This window comes from Macaca fascicularis, chromosome 1, assembly GCF_037993035.2.
Source record: "Macaca fascicularis isolate 582-1 chromosome 1, T2T-MFA8v1.1".
Taxonomy (NCBI): domain Eukaryota; kingdom Metazoa; phylum Chordata; class Mammalia; order Primates; family Cercopithecidae; genus Macaca; species Macaca fascicularis.
Window position 1 is genome coordinate 173031182 of NC_088375.1, and position 17183 is coordinate 173048364.

At 39.7% G+C, this 17183-nt stretch overlaps 1 protein-coding gene across 1 annotated transcript in view; it reads left to right on the forward strand.

Annotated features, from left to right (window-relative positions):
• Positions 1–2677, forward strand: part of TM2D1 (TM2 domain containing 1) — a 40210-nt gene extending 37533 nt beyond the window's left edge. The window contains exons 6-7 of the mRNA XM_005543215.4: positions 214–343; positions 2369–2677. Of these exons, the coding sequence (XP_005543272.1) occupies positions 214–324 (111 nt within the window). The 3' untranslated portion in view covers positions 325–343; positions 2369–2677. The remainder of the gene's footprint in view (positions 1–213; positions 344–2368) is intronic.
• Positions 2678–17183: the final 14506 nt, after the last annotated feature.

Here is a 17183-nt window from a genome sequence, read left to right on the forward strand (position 1 = left end):
TCCTTGGTGCCTGCAGCTTTTCTTTTGATCCTTTGAGCTATCCCAGCATTCTTTTCAGGTACATGAGCCACTAAATTACCTGTTTTTGCTTAGGTTAGAGCTGGATTTCTGTTGCTTCTGAAATACTTTTATTAACAACTGAGAAAAGTAAACTCAAAGTGTTGTGAAATATCTTCTGTAAAATGAATAATTTTGAAATTTTGTCTCTTTTAGATTGTTGGACCTTCAGATGGAAGTAGTTACATCATAGATTACTATGGAACCAGACTGACAAGACTAAGTATTACTAATGAAACATATAGAAAAACGCAATTATATCCATAAATATTTTTTAAAAGAAACAGTAAGTGATATGTATATATATAATATAGTAGTATATTCATATAAAATTATGAGAATTTTAGGACCATAGAAAATTTTAAGAGACCATATAAACCTCTCAGGTCCCCCTATGCCTGAACCATCTTCAATCCTTTGAAAAGCATTTTAGTCCATGCTTATGGCTCCTACGGTTCCCACTTCAGACTCTTTGCAGTGCATATGGTTAAAGGACAAAGTTCACAAAAAAGTAACATCAAAGCAAAAAGGCATTTATTATATGATGGTTATGATGAAAGTATGTGCTGTAAATAGTTCAGTATAGCAGATATTTCTGCTGCCCATCCCTCTAAGGGTCAGTATAATCTTTAACTTCCTTCTTTGGTTCTCCTTCCCTGAAACTGAAAATAGATACTGATAGAGTCCAAAACCTGAATTCCCTGTAAGTCCTTCTTCTAACCTGAAGTTTGGCTCTGCCCATAAGAATTATTAATTGGCCTCAGCTTTATCTTTTTTTTTTTGGAGACTGAGTCTTGCTCTGCCGCCCAGGCTGGAGTGCAGTGGCTCAATCTCGGCTCACTGCAACGTCTGCCTCCCAGGTTCAAGCAATTCTCATGCCTCAGCCTCCCCAGTAGCTGGGACTATAGGCACACACCACCATGGCCGGGTAACTTGTATTTTTAGTAGATATAGGGTTTCGCCATTTTAGTTAGGCTAGTCTCGAACTCTTCAGGTAATCCACCTGCCTCGGCCTCCCAAAGTGCTGGGATTATAGGCTTGAGCCACTGTACCTGGCTGTTTAAATAAGTGATAAATCTGCTGAAGTCAGAGATACCATCCTTTTTCCTGGTTCAACTCTGGTTTTCTAGAACTCTGCTACTACAAGGTTTTTAAAATCTCAATTACCATACATTAGTCTATTCTAACAATCTTCCAATAGTGCACATTTTACTCAGGATTTTGGTAGAATATCAGGAAAACCATTTCCTGGTATAATTATTCTCTGTAATAGAGAAATCCTATATATCATGTAAGGTGAAGGGTAGCTTTTATGTAATAGTTCACTTTGAACTGTCTAGCAGCTGTCTAGCAGCTTTCATAGACACAGACAGGCAGAGAGAAATACAGGGTAGATATCTTAACCATTATCCTAGTTCTAGGGTTTTCAGTCAACTCTGTCTCAAAGACTGCTTCTAGAGGCCAGCAAGAGAATAGACATTTGTTTTCTGTCTTGTAGAACAGAAACAGGATATGAAGTATACTTTTGCCCTTTAGGTGGATTTTTTTCTTTTCTAACAGTAAAATTATGGATATGCCTTGTAGTTATTGTCATGGGATTGAACAGTGACACACCCTCAAGATGTAAGGAATTTATTCAACTGATTGTCCAAAAGGTTTTCGAAATCTTATAAACTATAAGTCTTTGAACCTTAAAATTAAAATAAAGCTTAGAGATCCATCTACATCTTCTTAACTAGGAAAAAAAATCGAGAGCTAAGGAAATTGAGACTAAGACACACAACTGATTAGTCAAAAGTGAAACTAGAATCTAGGTCTTCCATACATTCTGTTACATGGTTGTTCTCTTTCTCCCATCCTACCCCAGCTCCAGTCAACTGTATCATTTTGTATTAGGCATTTTTGTTTTGGAAATTGTTTCTCCTGTCTTATGAGAAGGATTGTGTAGTTTCATGTAACTTTTATTATTCATACTGTAAATTGTGTCTCTTTCAAAAGTAGATTGTTTCTAAACCATAGTGTGTAAAAATTAAGCAAATGTAATTTTAAGAGGAATCTCATTATTTGTAGCCTATTATGTAAACATTTAGGTGGGATTCCAGAGTCAGATTTGAAACTTAAAACCTGAAGGGCCCATTAGGAAGGCCAATATCTGCATTATCACTCATGTAATCTCTGCATTATACAGAAGTGCTCCAAGAGTGAGAAAAAAATATATTGAGCAAATGAAATGTTAAAATGTACATCTGCAATAACCTCATTCGACTATTAAAAAATATTGTGTTTTAACTATTTCTTTTTTCTGTTTTAGGATTTGAGCGTCCTTGATTTTAATAGAGAACTTCTAGTGTCTGGATTTAAAGATTTCTCTTTTTCATTGATATACCATTTTATGAGTTCTGTATAATTTTTTGTGGTTTTTGTTTTGTTGATTTAGTTAAAAGTATATTATTGTGAGATTTATTTAATAGGACTTCCTTTGAGAGCTGTATAATAGTGTTTCTCAGGCTTCTGTCTCTGTGAGAGATAGCTTATTACTCTGATACTCTTTAATCTTTTACAAAGGCAAGTTGCCACTTGTCATTTTGTTTCTGAAAAATAAAAGTATAACTTATTCACATTTTTAGTGCTTTGTTATTGAGAAAATCTTCTTAAATGTTGAATGTAGCTGTCTTACCCATTTTGATCCTTCAAAGCAGTTAATCTGTGGTGTGAACAAATACCATTTATATTGCCTGGGGCTTCAGTCCTGTGTATGACACCCACCTGTTTTTCTGCAGCTTTCAGATCTGTCTTTGCCTTGGTATCCAGGGAGCTAAAGATCATTAGGGAGTCTGTGAAACCTTGAGGCAACATATACACTTCTGGCATTGATTCAGGCCTCTGAAGTGTGAACTCTTTCCTTTTTTGCTTTGGGAGTGCTACACTAGCTTTTGGAAGACCAGATGCTGACTCATCGAGCTCACTGCAGTTATAGTTGAAGCTGGATGGACAAGGTGGGAGCACCAAACAACAGATGATTAATGTCTTCCATCTGTGAGCAGCAGCGGGCAGATGCCAGCACAGGTGCCTTAAGTGATGTACCAGTGTCTGAAAAAAGCAGCACCTGTATGTTAGCACTGGTTTTTCTTACCATGCTTAGAGGGGTTTTAAGAAGATGGAAATACATGAAATGTTACGTCCCAGAATACTATCCCACTTTTTCTTTAGGAACAGGCATACCAGTTTCAAAATTACTAGTGTCGGTGCTCCTCAAGAGTAAAAACCATAATTTTTTGTCACATTTTCCTCAAAAGTGGACAGTATAGTATAATTAGCTTCATCATATGTAAATCATTCAGTAGTAACTTCTCAAGTTGGTGGGAGATTTTTAAATATTAATATATGAAATGAATTTGGTTGCCCCCCTAATGTACACCAGGAATATCTCTTTGATTTGTTCAAAGAGATGTTTGAACAAGTTTGCTTGTCCACCAAGTGGGAGGCCTGATCTATATGGGGGAATGCAGGAGTGAACAAAATCCCCGCCCTTTAGAAGTTTATATTCTCTTGTGACTTACTGTTTCACTGTGATATTTTTGGTCACAGTTAAACTGGTTGGTAGATACCATTTTCTAGTGTCCCTGAGTTCCTTTAGGTTGCAGACAGTGCTTTGTAGTATCATCTAAGCCCAAATGATACTTTAGTATCATCTAAGCCCAGACTAAGTCATGTTTCCACAGTCGGATTAGTTCAACTATATAAGAAATACCTACTCGGGAGGCTGAAGCAGAAGAATCACTTGAACCCTGGAGGCGGAGGTTGCAGTGAGCTGAGATTGTGCCAATGCACTCGAGCCTGGGTGACAGAGCGAGACTCTGTCTCAAAAAAAAAAAAAAAGAAATACCTGCAGTCAAATTTTGAAAAGTAATCTTGATCCTTGCATAATAGCTACAGTCATGAGCTTGGCCAGGCAGTAAGTCTGTTTCAAAGCAGGTGATGCTAAAAAGTATTTATTCAAATAAGCTATACTCTTAAAGGGTTGTTGAGGAAGTACAGAAACAAAGTCCCTTCACAATACATTATTAAGCCTTTAGACTTTATTTTCACTTTAGTTTCCTAAATTTACAACAAGAACACTTCTAGTTTGCCTAATTCTGTTGCCTAATACGTAATTCTTTAACAGATTTTTTAATAAACTCATGTGAATGCATTTAAATTCTTTGTCAACTTTTTTTTCTTTCACTGAGCACTATTATGACAATTTGTTAGTAGTATGTATGAATATGAATTATATGTTAAACCCTTGGTGTCCGATGTTTTATATGTTAACCCTGGTTTTAGATCAGTGACCAAAATTGTGAGATGGATTAGCTCAGTCATTCTTTATTACTGCTAAGCCTTTTAAGGCAGAATGGGAAGGATTCTTTCAATCCTATAGAAACGTTTAGTACCTTGTAGCAGTGATGTACAAATGATACTGCTTTTGCCTAAAGGATTAGTATAATTTCCAGAAGTACCTATGTACCCAGAAATATTCCTTACTTCAAAGATTCTGTTTTGTCTGTGGCCAGGATTTGTTCATGGAACTGCTAAGAGTATAAAAGAAATAGTGGTTTGGGGTTTGTTTTTTTTGTTTTTGTTTTTGCCAATGGAGTTTCACTCTTGTTGCCCAGGCTGGAGTGCAATGGCACAATCTTGGCTCACTGCAACCTCCATTCTCCCGGGTTCAAACGATTCTCCTGCCTCAGCCTCCCAAGTAGCTGGGATTATAGACACGTGCCACCACACCCCACTAATTTTTGTATCTTAGATGGGATTTCACCATGTTGGCCAGGCTGGTCTTGAACTCCTGGCCTGAAGCAATCCTCCCGCCTTGGCCTCCCAAAGTGTTGGGATTACAGGCATGAGCCACCACACCCCACCTGATAGATATATTTAAAAGGAAAAGGTAGGATGCCATATTAGAGGTCTGGCATCCAAGCAGCATGGGATGATAAGAAAAGCATAGATATATTCTGAGTCCTGAGTTTGCATTCTGTTTCTTGTCACTTATTTTGTGTGTATTGAACACATTTTAAAAGAACGGGATAATGGCCTCAAGTACTGGTGAGGTCTGTCTGGAACTTGCAAGAGGACTGCACGCTGGGCTATATAGTATGGTTGTTTCTAAAATAAAATGCCAGTGGGCTCAAAAATCTCTTTGACAAAAGGAGGATAAGACACTTCGTTTGGACATTGTTTACCTGTTTTTCATATCTCCATTATCTTTATCCATATCTGCAGTTACTGGATGTAATATGGGCCAAAAATGTCTTTTTTAAAATCAAGAATTAGTCTTATTGGCAGCTTCACTCCTTTAAGATTCTATGTAAGAAAAAGTGGAAATGTTACAGATTTTGTTTTTGTTGCTTTTTCATCTAAAGTTCACTGGAGATATTTAATAAGTTTTAAAATGTTGCTGTGAGGCAGCTGATCAGCCTACTTTTCAGCCTAAATTATGGTTAATTGCAAGCAATCACTATGCATACAACAGAGTGTTGCTTTTAACCTGTCAGTGTTATCAGAATATGCCAAGCATGTGGAGATTACAACTTGAAAAATGATCAAGGTTAGAGCTATTTGGGCTGCATATGCCAAAGAAAAACGTTTTACCAGAATAGACTAAAGTGTGGTGTTTGGAACTTTTTATCACGTGAAGTAATTTTGTATTTAAGATGCTATGATTATGAAGGCTCAAGATCCTATCTTTGATTTTTAGAAAAACCTCAAAATTCGACTGATTCTGAATAGATAATGTAATTCACCTATTATTGTGCTATGAGAAACATTAAGGAGAATGGCGTGACTTCTCTGTGTGATTTGTCACTGAGGCAAACTATTGGAGTGAAATGGTTCAAGACATAACAAAAATTGTTTTTAATAAGTGTTTTGAAGGCTGGGCGTGGTGGCTTTTGGCTCTAATCCCAGCACTTTGGGAGGCCGAGGCGGGCGGATCACGAAGTCAGGAGATCGAGACCATCTTGACTAACACAGTGAACTCCGTCTCTACTAAAAATACCAAAAATTAGCTGGGCAAGGTGGCGGGCGCCTGTAGTCCCAGCTACTCGGGAGGCTGAGGCAGGAGAATGGCGTGAACCCGGGAGGCGGAGGTTGCAGTGAGCCGAGAACGTGCCACTGCACTGCAGCCTGGGCAACAGAGCGAGACTCCGTCTCACACACACACACAAAAGTGTTTTGAACCTTTTAAAAGGTATTCAAAAGAAGTAAATTTGGCCGGCGCGGTGGCTCAAGCCTGTAATCCCAGCACTTTGGGAGGCCGAGACAGGCGGATCACGAGGTCAGGAGATGGAGACCATCCTGGCTAACACGGTGAAACCCCGTCTTTACTAAAAAATACAAAAAAAAAAAAAACAAAAAAACAAACAAACAAAAAAAAACTAGCCAGGCGAGGTGGCGGGCGCCTGTAGTCCCAGCTACTCAGGAGGCTGAGGCAGGAGAATGGAGTGAACCCGGGAGGAGGAGCTTGCAGTGAGCTGAGATCCGGCCACTGCACTCCAGCCTGGGTGACAGAGCAAGACTCCGTCTCAAAAAAAAAAAAAAAAAGCAAATTTATTGTTTATTCATTCTCAGCTATTTATTGACCTACTATGCACCTCTTCTGCTCTTGTCCTCCTACATTATATTCTCCACACAGCAGCCAAAATGATAAAAAATAAATGAGAACATGCCACTGTTCTGCTTATTCTCCAGTGGCTTCTGTCATGCTTCAAATGTGCCATATCGATTCCTTTTTGTTTTGTTTTTTTTTTTTTTTCCATAGAGACAGGGCTTCACTATGTTGGTCAGGTTGGTCTTGCACTCTCGGCCTCAACCATGCCTCCTGCCTCAGCCACCCAAAGTGCTGGGATTACAGGCCACCAGCCTGAGCACCCAACCCAATTTCTACATCAATTTTTTTTTTTTTTTTTTTTTTTTTTTTTAGAGCCTTGCTCTGTTGCCCAGGCTAGAGTGCAGTGGCACGTGACCTTGGCTCACTGCAACCTCCACCTCCTGGTTTCAAGCAATTCTCCAGCCTTAGCCTCCTGAGTAGCTGGGATTACAGGGACATGCCACCACGCTCGACTAATTTTTGTATTTTTAGTAGTGATGGGGTTTCACCATATTGGCCAGGCTGGTCTTGAACTCCTGACGTCAAGTGATCCACCCGCCTCGGCCTCCCAAAGTGCTAGGATCACAGGCGTGAGCCACCCCACAAGGTCTAGCTCAAGATTTTTAACTTGCTCTTTCATTTGCCTGGAGGACTCTTTCCTATGTTACATGACGTGCTTCCTTAGTCAGGGCTCTGCTCAAATATTTTATAAACATTAAAATTCTCTCTTTGAATGGGTGGTTTCTAGAGGTAGTTCCTGATAAAAGATCAGGGAGTAGATTATTAGAAATAATTAAAGGAAGCTACTAAATTGCCTATTATTTGCTATGTACTCTCCTGACCTGATTATCTCACTTAATCCCTATAAATCACCTCATGAGACAGGACAATTAGTTTCCCTTCCAGTGATAAAGGTCTTTTATGCTGTAGATATCATTGGCTAGCCCTTAACATGTTAACGGAAGCTTTAGTTAAATATTGTGCCCCTCTGCGGAACTCAGGCTAGTTTCTGATTCAGTTTTTTAATATCCACCCACCTATTCATCCAAGTATACCATAAAGGGTAATGCTTAAATTCATGGACTTTAGGATCAGACACACCTGCCACTTCCTAAGACCAAACTCTTTGGATCTTAGTTTCTTAATTCTTAAAATGGAGATGTTAGTATCCTTCCCATGCAGTTGTCATAGGGTTAAGTAATATATTCCACAGCGTGTGGCACACAGTATGTAATAACTGATTGTTTTTAAGATTTTTGTATTTTTTATCTTATGTACTTCCAATGCTCCTACAAGGTCAGTACAGCCATTTATATATCCATATTATATACATAATTAAACTGAAGGTTAGAGAGATCAAATATCTTGAGTAAGATTACACAGCCAGCAAATGACACTTAAAACCAGGTTTGTGACTCCTAAGCCCATCCTCCTAATCACTATACTATATCACCTCCCTTTTATGCCCTCTCTGGGTGGACAACTGGCCATATATCTGTCTCATGTTTTAATAATTTCCCCACTGGAGTTTGTCATCAAAAAGGAAAGACAATCTTAGAAAAGCCTAATGGCTTCATTTTAAAAAGAATATTCTGGGTGCAGTGGTTCATGCCTATAATCCCAGCACTTTGGGAGGCTGAGGCGGGTGGATCACCTGACGTCAGGAGTTCTAGACCAACCTGACCAATATGGCGAAACCCCTGTCTCTGCTATAAATAAAGAATTAGCGAGACGTGGTGGCACATGCCTGTAATCTCAGATACTTGGGAGACTGAAGCAGGAGAATCGCTTGAACCCAGGAGGCGGAGGTTGCAGTGAGTCGAGATTGCGTCAGTGCACTCCAGACTGGGCAACAAGAGCCAAACTCCATCTCTAAATAAATAAATAAATAAATAAATAAATAAATAAATAAATAAATAAAATATTCTATTGAGGTATGTATACAATGCCCAAATCTTAAGTATAAAACTTGATAAATTTCTGCCTGTGTACACACCCATTTAACCCCCATCCAGTTCAAGATAACATTTCTAGCACTCCAGAAAATTCTCTTGTATTCCTTCCTAGTCAGCAACCACCCCTCATGGATATCACTCTTTTATGAGTCTATCACCATAGATTTGTTTTGCCTGTTTTAGAACTTCGTATGTTTGGCTTCTTTCACTCATTATTATGGTAGAGTATTCCATTGTATGAATGTACCAAAAATATTTATCGAGTCTACTGTTGCCAGAGCTGTGAGATAATAAATATGTTATTTTAAGCCACTAAGTTTATGGTAATTTGTTATAACAGCAATAGGAAACTAATACAGTTGTTATGTTCAAAGTGAGTTTCTTATAGGCAGTTATATTGTTGGATCATTTTTCCCCTATTCTGCTAATCTCTGTCTTTTAATTAGTGTATTTAGGCCACTTGCACTTAAATTAATTATTGATATATTGAGGCTTAAGTTTGCCATTTTATTACTTCTTTACTGTTTCCTCCCTCTGTTTTTCATTCTTCTGTTTTTCCTTTTTGCCTTCTGGGCATTACTTGAATTTAAAAAAATTAATTTTCCTCTATTTATAATGCTTTTGAGCATATTGCCCTACATAATTTTTTTTAGTGATCTCTCTAACCATTGCAATATAGATATGTAATTTATCACCCTCTACTGGTGTCAACACTTTACCCCTTTAAGTATCGAAAGCTTACTTCCATTTAGGTCCCTTTGTGCTTCCCATTTCTAAAATACAGTTGTCTCAAGTATTTCCTCTACATATATTGAGCACCACCATATCAGATAGTGTTGCAAATTTTGCCTCACTTAGTAGCACCTGTAGGCTATTTAAAAATTTTTTTTCTCTGGGTTTCTGTGGCTCACACCTGTAATCCCAGCTACTCCAGGAGCTAAGAGAATCACTTGAATCCAGGAGGCAGAGGTTGCAGTGAGCCGAGATCACGCTACATTGTATTCCAGCCTGGGAGACAGAGTGAGTAAGACTCAACCTCAAATAAAAAAATTTTGCTTCACCTACCAAATATGATGTAAGAAACTTATGAAGGGAAGTTAGTCTGCTATATTTACGCAATATTTATCCATTCTGTTCTTGTTCTTTTAATTTCCAAAGTTCCCAGCCTTATTCTGTTATTTTCTTTCTGTTTGGAGAGTTTACTTTAGCTATTCTTGAAGGGTGAGTTTAATGGCAACTAATTTTCTTAGTTTTCCTTCATGTGTGAATAACTTTATTCCCCTTTCATTTCTGAAGGATAATGTCACCAGATATAAGATGCATAACTGAAAGTTCTTTTCTTTCAGCACTTGAAAACTGTTGTGTCATTTCTTCCTGGCCTTTATGGTTTCAGATGAAAAATCCATCCTCTTACTAATTGGTGTTCCTCTATAGGCAGTGCGTCATTTCTCTCTGGCTTTAAAATTTTTTTTTTCTTTGGTTTTCAGAAGTTTAATTATGATGTACCTTGGTCAGAAGAAGAAATGTAACAGTAGACACAGAGGTCACAGTGATGTGATTACTGCTTTGAAGGTGGGAGGAGGCCATGAGCCAAGGAATGCAGCTGGCCTCTAAAAGGAAGCTCAGAAAGGCAAGGAAACAGATTCTCCCATAGAGCCTCAAGAAGGCTTATAAAACTTTCTCCTGAGCTCAGTGAGACTCATTTTGAAATTCTGTACCTCCAGAACTATAAGATAATAAATTTGTGTTGTTTTAAGGCACCAAATATCTGGTAGTCTGGAGCAGCAAAAATGGGAAACAAATATAGGCCTCAAAACCTCCTTTCACATATGGTCACTTATGTGGACAACGGAGTCAAACTTTCTTAGATCAGATTCTACCCTCTGCCTGTTAGTGTGCTGTGTGACCTTGGACAAGATACTTCATCTCTCTAAGGCTGTTATCTGTCAATCGGGAATGACGTAATAATACCAAACTACCCATTAACACGTCTGTTTCTATTTCCTCAGGACCTATATGTAACATTTTCAAAATTGTTCTCATCTGTTTTTTTTTTCCCTTAAATAATAGACTTTATTATTTAGAGCAGTTTTAGGTTCACAGCAAAATTTAGTAGAAAGTACATAGATTTTCCACTATCTCCACGCATGCATACCCCCCTCCCACCACTATCAAGATCCCTACTACAGTGCTATATTTATTACAATTGATAAGCGTACGTCGACACATCATTGTCACCCAGAGTCCACAGTTTACATTAGGGTTCACTCTTGGTGTATATTCTGTGGTTTTGGACAAATGTATAATGACATGGAGCAACTATTATAGAGTCATATAGAAATAGTTTCACTGCCCTTAACATCATCTGTGCTCTGCTTATTCATCCCTCCCCACCCCCACTCCTGGCAACCACTGATTTTTTTACTATCTCCATAGTTTTGCCTTTTCAAGAATGTCGTATGTAGGAATCATATAGTATGTAGGCTTTTCAGACTGGCTCCTTTCACTTAGTAATATGCATTTAAGTTTCTTTTGTGTCTTTTCATGGCTTGACAACTCAGTTCTTTTTATCACTGAATCATATTCCATTGATTGCATGTACCACAGTTTATTTTCCATTCACCTACTGAAGGACATCTTGGTTGCTTCCAAGTTTTGCCAATTATGAATAAAGCTGCTATAGACGTCTATGTGCAGGTTTTTGTGTGGACATAAATTTTCAGTTCCTTTGAGTAAATACCAAGGAGCATGATTGCTGAATCACATGATGAGAACAAGTTTAGTTTTATAAGAGACTGCCAATCTGTCTTTCAGAATATCTGTTAACATTTTGCATTCCCATGAGCAATGAATGAGAGTTCCTGTTGCTACACATCCTCTCCAGAATTTGGTGTTGTCAATGTGCTGGATTTTGGCTATTCTAATAGGCGTGTAATGGTATCTCATGGTCGTTTTAATTTGCATTTCGCTGATGACATATGATGTAGAGCGTCTTTTCGTATGCCTGTATGTCATCTGTATACTTCTTTGGTAAGGTGTCTATTATTTTTAATAGACTTTGGCCCATTTTTTATTCATGTTTTCTGATTTTTATATTTTTTAAAGGTAGGGTTTCACTCTATTGTCCAGGCTGGAGTGTAGTGGCATGATCAGAGTTCACTGTAAACTCCAACACCTGGGCTCAAGCAATCCAAGCAGTCCTCCCACTTCAGACTCCCAAATAGCTAGGACTACAGGCATGAGCCACTGTGCCTAGCTAACTTTTTCTCTCTCTCTTTTTTTTTTCTTCTTCTTTTTTTTTTTTTTTTGAGACGGAGTCTCGTTCTGTCACCCAGGCTGGAGTGCAGTGGTACAATCTCAGCTCACTGCAACCTCTGCCTCCCAAGTTCAAGCAATTCTCGGCCTCAGCCTCCTGAATAGCTGTGATTGCAGGTACCTGCCACCATGCCCAGCTAATTTTTGTATTTTTAGTAGAGATGGGGTTTCACCATCTTGGCCAGGCTGGTCTTGAACTCCTGACCTCGTAATCCACCCACCTCGGCCTCCCAAAGTGCTGGGATTACAGGTGTGAGCCACAGCGCCTGGCCCCTATTTTCTTATTGTTGAGTTTTAAAGGTTTTTTTGTATGTTTTGTATAATAGTTCTTTACCAAATATGTCTTTTGCAAGTATTTCCCCCCAGTCTGTGGTTTGTCTTTTCATTCTCTTGGAAGTAACCTTTGCGGAGCAGAAATTTTGAATTTTAATGATGTCCAGCTTATGAATTATCTCTTTCATGAATGGTGCCTTTGGTGTTGTATCTAAAAAGTCATCACCAAACCCAAGAACATCTAGATTTTCTTCTCTGTTTTCTTCTAGGAGTTTTATAGCTTTGTGTCTCACATTTAGGTCTGTGATTCATTTTGAGTTAATTTTTGTGAAAGGTCTACATGTAAATTCACTCTTTCTATGTGGATATCCAGTTGTCCCAGCAACATCTGTTGAAAACTCATCCTTATTTGTAAACTTATTTTCCCCTTAATAATTATGACAGGGGATTTTTTCTGTGTGGATATCCAGTTGTCCCAGCAACATTTGTTGAAAACTCATCCTCATTTGTAAACTTATTTCCCCCTTAATAATTATGACAGGGGAAATGGCAGCACGTCCACCAAGAAAGAAGCCCAGAAGTTATCTTTGGTGCCATTTTCTTCCTACCTTGGATGGATCACCAAACTTAATTCCACCTCATAAATACTCTGAAATCATTACTTCATCCTCATTGCAACCCTGTATTTCAGGCTCCTGAATATCTCTCATCTAGGATCCTCTGATAAACTCCTGCCTTGGTTACCTGGCCAGAGCTCCACCTTCCTCTCTGTCACCCTTCCTACTCCTACCATACCAGACTGATGGTTCTGAAAAGAAAGCGATCATCTCTATCTCCTGCTTAAAACCTTCAAGAAGCTACCTATGTCATTTAAGATAAAATCCAGATTCCTTTTTTCTGGCTTAAAAGGTTTATCCTGATTGAGTCCCAGCCACCCTGCCCTGTCTCCTCACAGTGAGTACTTGGTCTGCTGACCCTCGAGATGACTGGAATGTGCCTTGGTCTCTTTTAGCCTAAGAATTTTGCTTACTGCTGCTGCTTGTTCTGACACTGCTCTGCTCACCTCCTTATAAGGATTTCCTTCAGGTTCTTGAAGATGTGGTCAGAGGTTAGAAGTCCAAATCTGGTCTCAGTGGGCTAAAACAAAAGTAACAGCAGGGCTCTGTCCTTCTGGAGGCTGTAGGGGAGAAGCTGTTTGCTTGCTTTTTCTAATTCCTTTTTTAAAAAATCTTTATAATTTCAACTTTTATTTTTGATTCAGGGGTACATGTGCAGGTTTGTTACATGAGTATATTGCGTGATACTGAGGTTTGGGTGCAATTGATCCGTCATCCAGGAAGGGAGCATAGTACTCAATAGGTAGTTTTTCCACCTTTGCCCTCCTCTCCCTCTCCACTCTAGCAGTTCCCAGTGTCCATTCTTGCCGTCTTTATGTCCACGAGTACCTAAAGTTTAGCTCCCACTCGTAAGTGAGAACATGTGGTATTTGATTTTCTGTTCCTGTGTTAATGCACTTAGGATAATGGCCTCCAGCTGCTTCCATGTTGCACAAAGGACATAATTTCATTCCTTTTTATGGCTGTGTCCAATTCCTCTTTAAGTTGGGTTAGCTGCCCCTCCAGTCCTTTGTTAGTATCCTGTGCTTCCCTCTAGCATGGCACTGGTTAGATATTATGATAATCTCTTTTAAAAGCAATAACAACACTTATTTATTTATTTATTTATTTATTTATTTATTTTGAGATGGTGTCTTGCTCTGTCGCCCAGGCTGGAGTTCAGTGGTGCAATCTCAGCTCACTGCAGCCTCTGCCTCCCTGGTTCAAGCGATTTTCCCGCCTCAACCTCCCGGGTAGCTAGGACTACAGGTGCACACCACCACGCCTGGTTAGCTAATTTTTGTATTTTTAGTAGAGATGGGGTTTCACCATGTTGGCCAGGCTGGACTCAAACTCCTGCCCTCAGGTGATCCACCTGCCTCAGCCTCCCAAAGTGCTGGGATTACAGGCGTGAGCCACTGCACCCGACCCCAAAAGCAAAGCTGCAATGAAGAGGCATATTGTAACAGACACCCGTCTACTCAGCACTGAGATTAAATATATGTTAGTAATTTGCCATATTTGTTTCAGATTTCTCTTATTTCTCTGAAGAAATACAAGCTTATAGACATAAGTAAAGCTTCACTCCTCCCAATCCTTTCTCCACCTTCCCTCCCTAGCAGTAAACCCTATTCTGAAGCTGGTGTGGAGGTCTTTTTACTCATTTGTCTCCCTCACTAAACAGTTGGTGCCTTGAGGTATCCTTTTGCTTTGATTTCTCTATTCCAGGTGCTTAGCACAGGGATTGTCAGTAAATGCTCGTTGAACAGCTAACTGGTTGAAAGCCTCGGCTTGACTGCTTTTAACTTGCCACCTTCTGAAGCAACTCTTTCTAATTTTTTTTTCTTTCAGACAGCTCTGCCTGTCATTCTTACTTTAATGGAAACATGCTCCTTCTCAGAGAAGGGCTGAAATTATTATGAGGGCAAAAAGAAACAAAGGACAGAACATGAATTTTAGAATCAAACTGACTGGTTATGTGCCTGGCAGCAATTAGTTAATCTCTCTGGATGTTTAATTTCCTCTTTTGTAAAAATGAAGCTTAATAATACTCATTTAGTTGGGATTTGTGAGCATTAAATTAAATAACAAATGTGAATATGCCCTTTAGGTGGAATAGGTGCTCCATAAATGTTACCATTCCCATAAAAATAATTAAATATTTTATCTTCTTGTTTTCTCCTTCCTTCCTTCCTTCCTTCCTTCCTTCCTTCCTTCCTTCCTTCCTTCCTTCCTTCCTTCCTTCCTTCCTTTCTTCCTTCCTTCCCTCCTTCCCTCCTTCCCTCCTTCCCTCCTTCCCTCCTTCCCTCCTTCCCTCCTTCCCTCCTTCCTTCCTTCCTTCCTTCCTTCCTTCCTTCCTTCCTTCCTTCCTTCCTTCCTTCCTTTCTTTCTTTCTTTCTTTCTTTTCTTTCTTTCTCTCTCTCTCTCTCTGCCCCCCTCCCTCCCTCCCTCCCTTCCTTCCTTCTTTCTTTCTTTCTCTTTTTCTTTTTCTTTCTTTCTTTTTTGAGATGGAGTCTCCCTCTGTCCCCGAGGCTGGAGTGCAGTGGCGCAGTCTCGGCTCACTGCAACCTCCGCCTCCCAGGTTCAAGTGATTCTCCAACCTCAGCCTCCTAAGTAGCTAGGATTACAAGTGCACGCCACCATGCCTGGCTTATTTTTTGTATTTTTAGTAGAGACGAGGTCTTGCCATGTTGGCCAGGCTGGTCTCTAACTCCTGAACTCAAGTGATCCACCCACCTCAGCTTCCCAAAATGCAGGGATTACAGGTGTCAGCCACCTTAAAGTGCTGGGATTATAGGTGTGAGCCACTGCACCCGGCCTTCTTGTTTTTCTTTATCAGACTTTTCCCCCGGTAGGCTTTGTGGATTATTTTCTTTCTCCATTTTCATGTTTATTTGCGCCAAATATTCCTTCACTCATTCCTTTCCCCAGTCTATAAGGGACCTCCACTGTACCTGTCCATACCCAAGCACCCTTTCAAGTCCAGCTCCATCCAGTCCTGAGGATTCCAGTTTCTTCTCCCATTTTCCTGATTAAATGTAGGTCATAAATCATTTAGGATCTGTGTTATACTCTCTATAATCTGACGTTTATGTTAGGGTGGTCTTTTCCATTCTATTTGTTCCTTGAGGGCCAGGACTGACTTATAGTTCAAGACCATTTTTCACACCTCTCAGCACTAACATGGGAGATAGTATGACATGGAGTTAGATTGCCTGAGTTCAGATCCTTGTTTTGCCACTTGCTAACTGTGATCTTGATTGAGTAACTTAGCTTTACTAAACCATGGTTTCCTTAGCTGTAAATTAAGAGTAATAATAAAACATTTTTTTTTTCTTTTTTTTCTGAGACAGAGTCTGGCTCTGTCACCCAGGCTGGAGTGCAGTGGTATGATGTCAGCTCACTGTAACCACCATCTCCTGGTCTCAAGTCATCGTCCCACCTCAGCCTCCCAAGTAGCTGGGACTACAGGCATGGGCCACCACACCCAGCTAATTTTTGTATTTTTAGTAGAGCTGGAGTTTTGCCTTACTGCTTAGGCTGGTTTCAAGCTCCTGAGCTCAAACAATCCGCCTGCCTTAGCCTCCCAAAGTGCTGGGATTACAGGTGTGAGCCACCACACCTGGCCAATACCTGTCTTCTGGTCTCGTTTAGAGAATTAGAATAAGGCATGTCTGTAAAGCATCTTGTACTGCACTTCTCCCTAAGTGCTCAATAAATGCTGGCTCTCATTTTGGTTATTGTCCATTACAAATGACTTATTATATGGCCTCTTAATGTTAGTGCTAATTGTACTCATTTCCTATTGCTGTCTACAAACTTCCCTGGTTTCAAACAATACAAATTTATTATCTTACAGATCTGGAGGTCAGAAGTCTAGATTGGGTGTCACTGAGCATGAAAGTGCCTGCAGGGCTGTGCCCTACTGGAAGCACTAGGGGAGAATTGGTTTCCTGGTCTTTTCCAGCTTCTATGGGCCACTCACATTCCTTGGTTCATGGCCACATACCACTCTGACCTCTGCTTCCATTGTCACATCTCTTTCACTGATTCTGACACTCCTGCCTCTCTCTTTCATTTATAAGAATCCTTGTGATTACCTTGGGCCCACCCAGATAATCCAGGGTAATTTCCTCATCTCAAAATTCTTAATCACATCTGCAAAGTCTCTTTTGACATGTAAGATAAGATACTTAAAAAAAAAAAAAAGATATTCAGATGCTCTGGGCACTAGGATGTGGACACCCCTGGAGAGGGCCTTTATTCTGCCTGCCATACTAAAAGAGTAAAACTCATTCATTTGTTCAACAAACATTCTCATCACCTACTCTGTGTCAGGCCTTGCTTTAGTCCCTG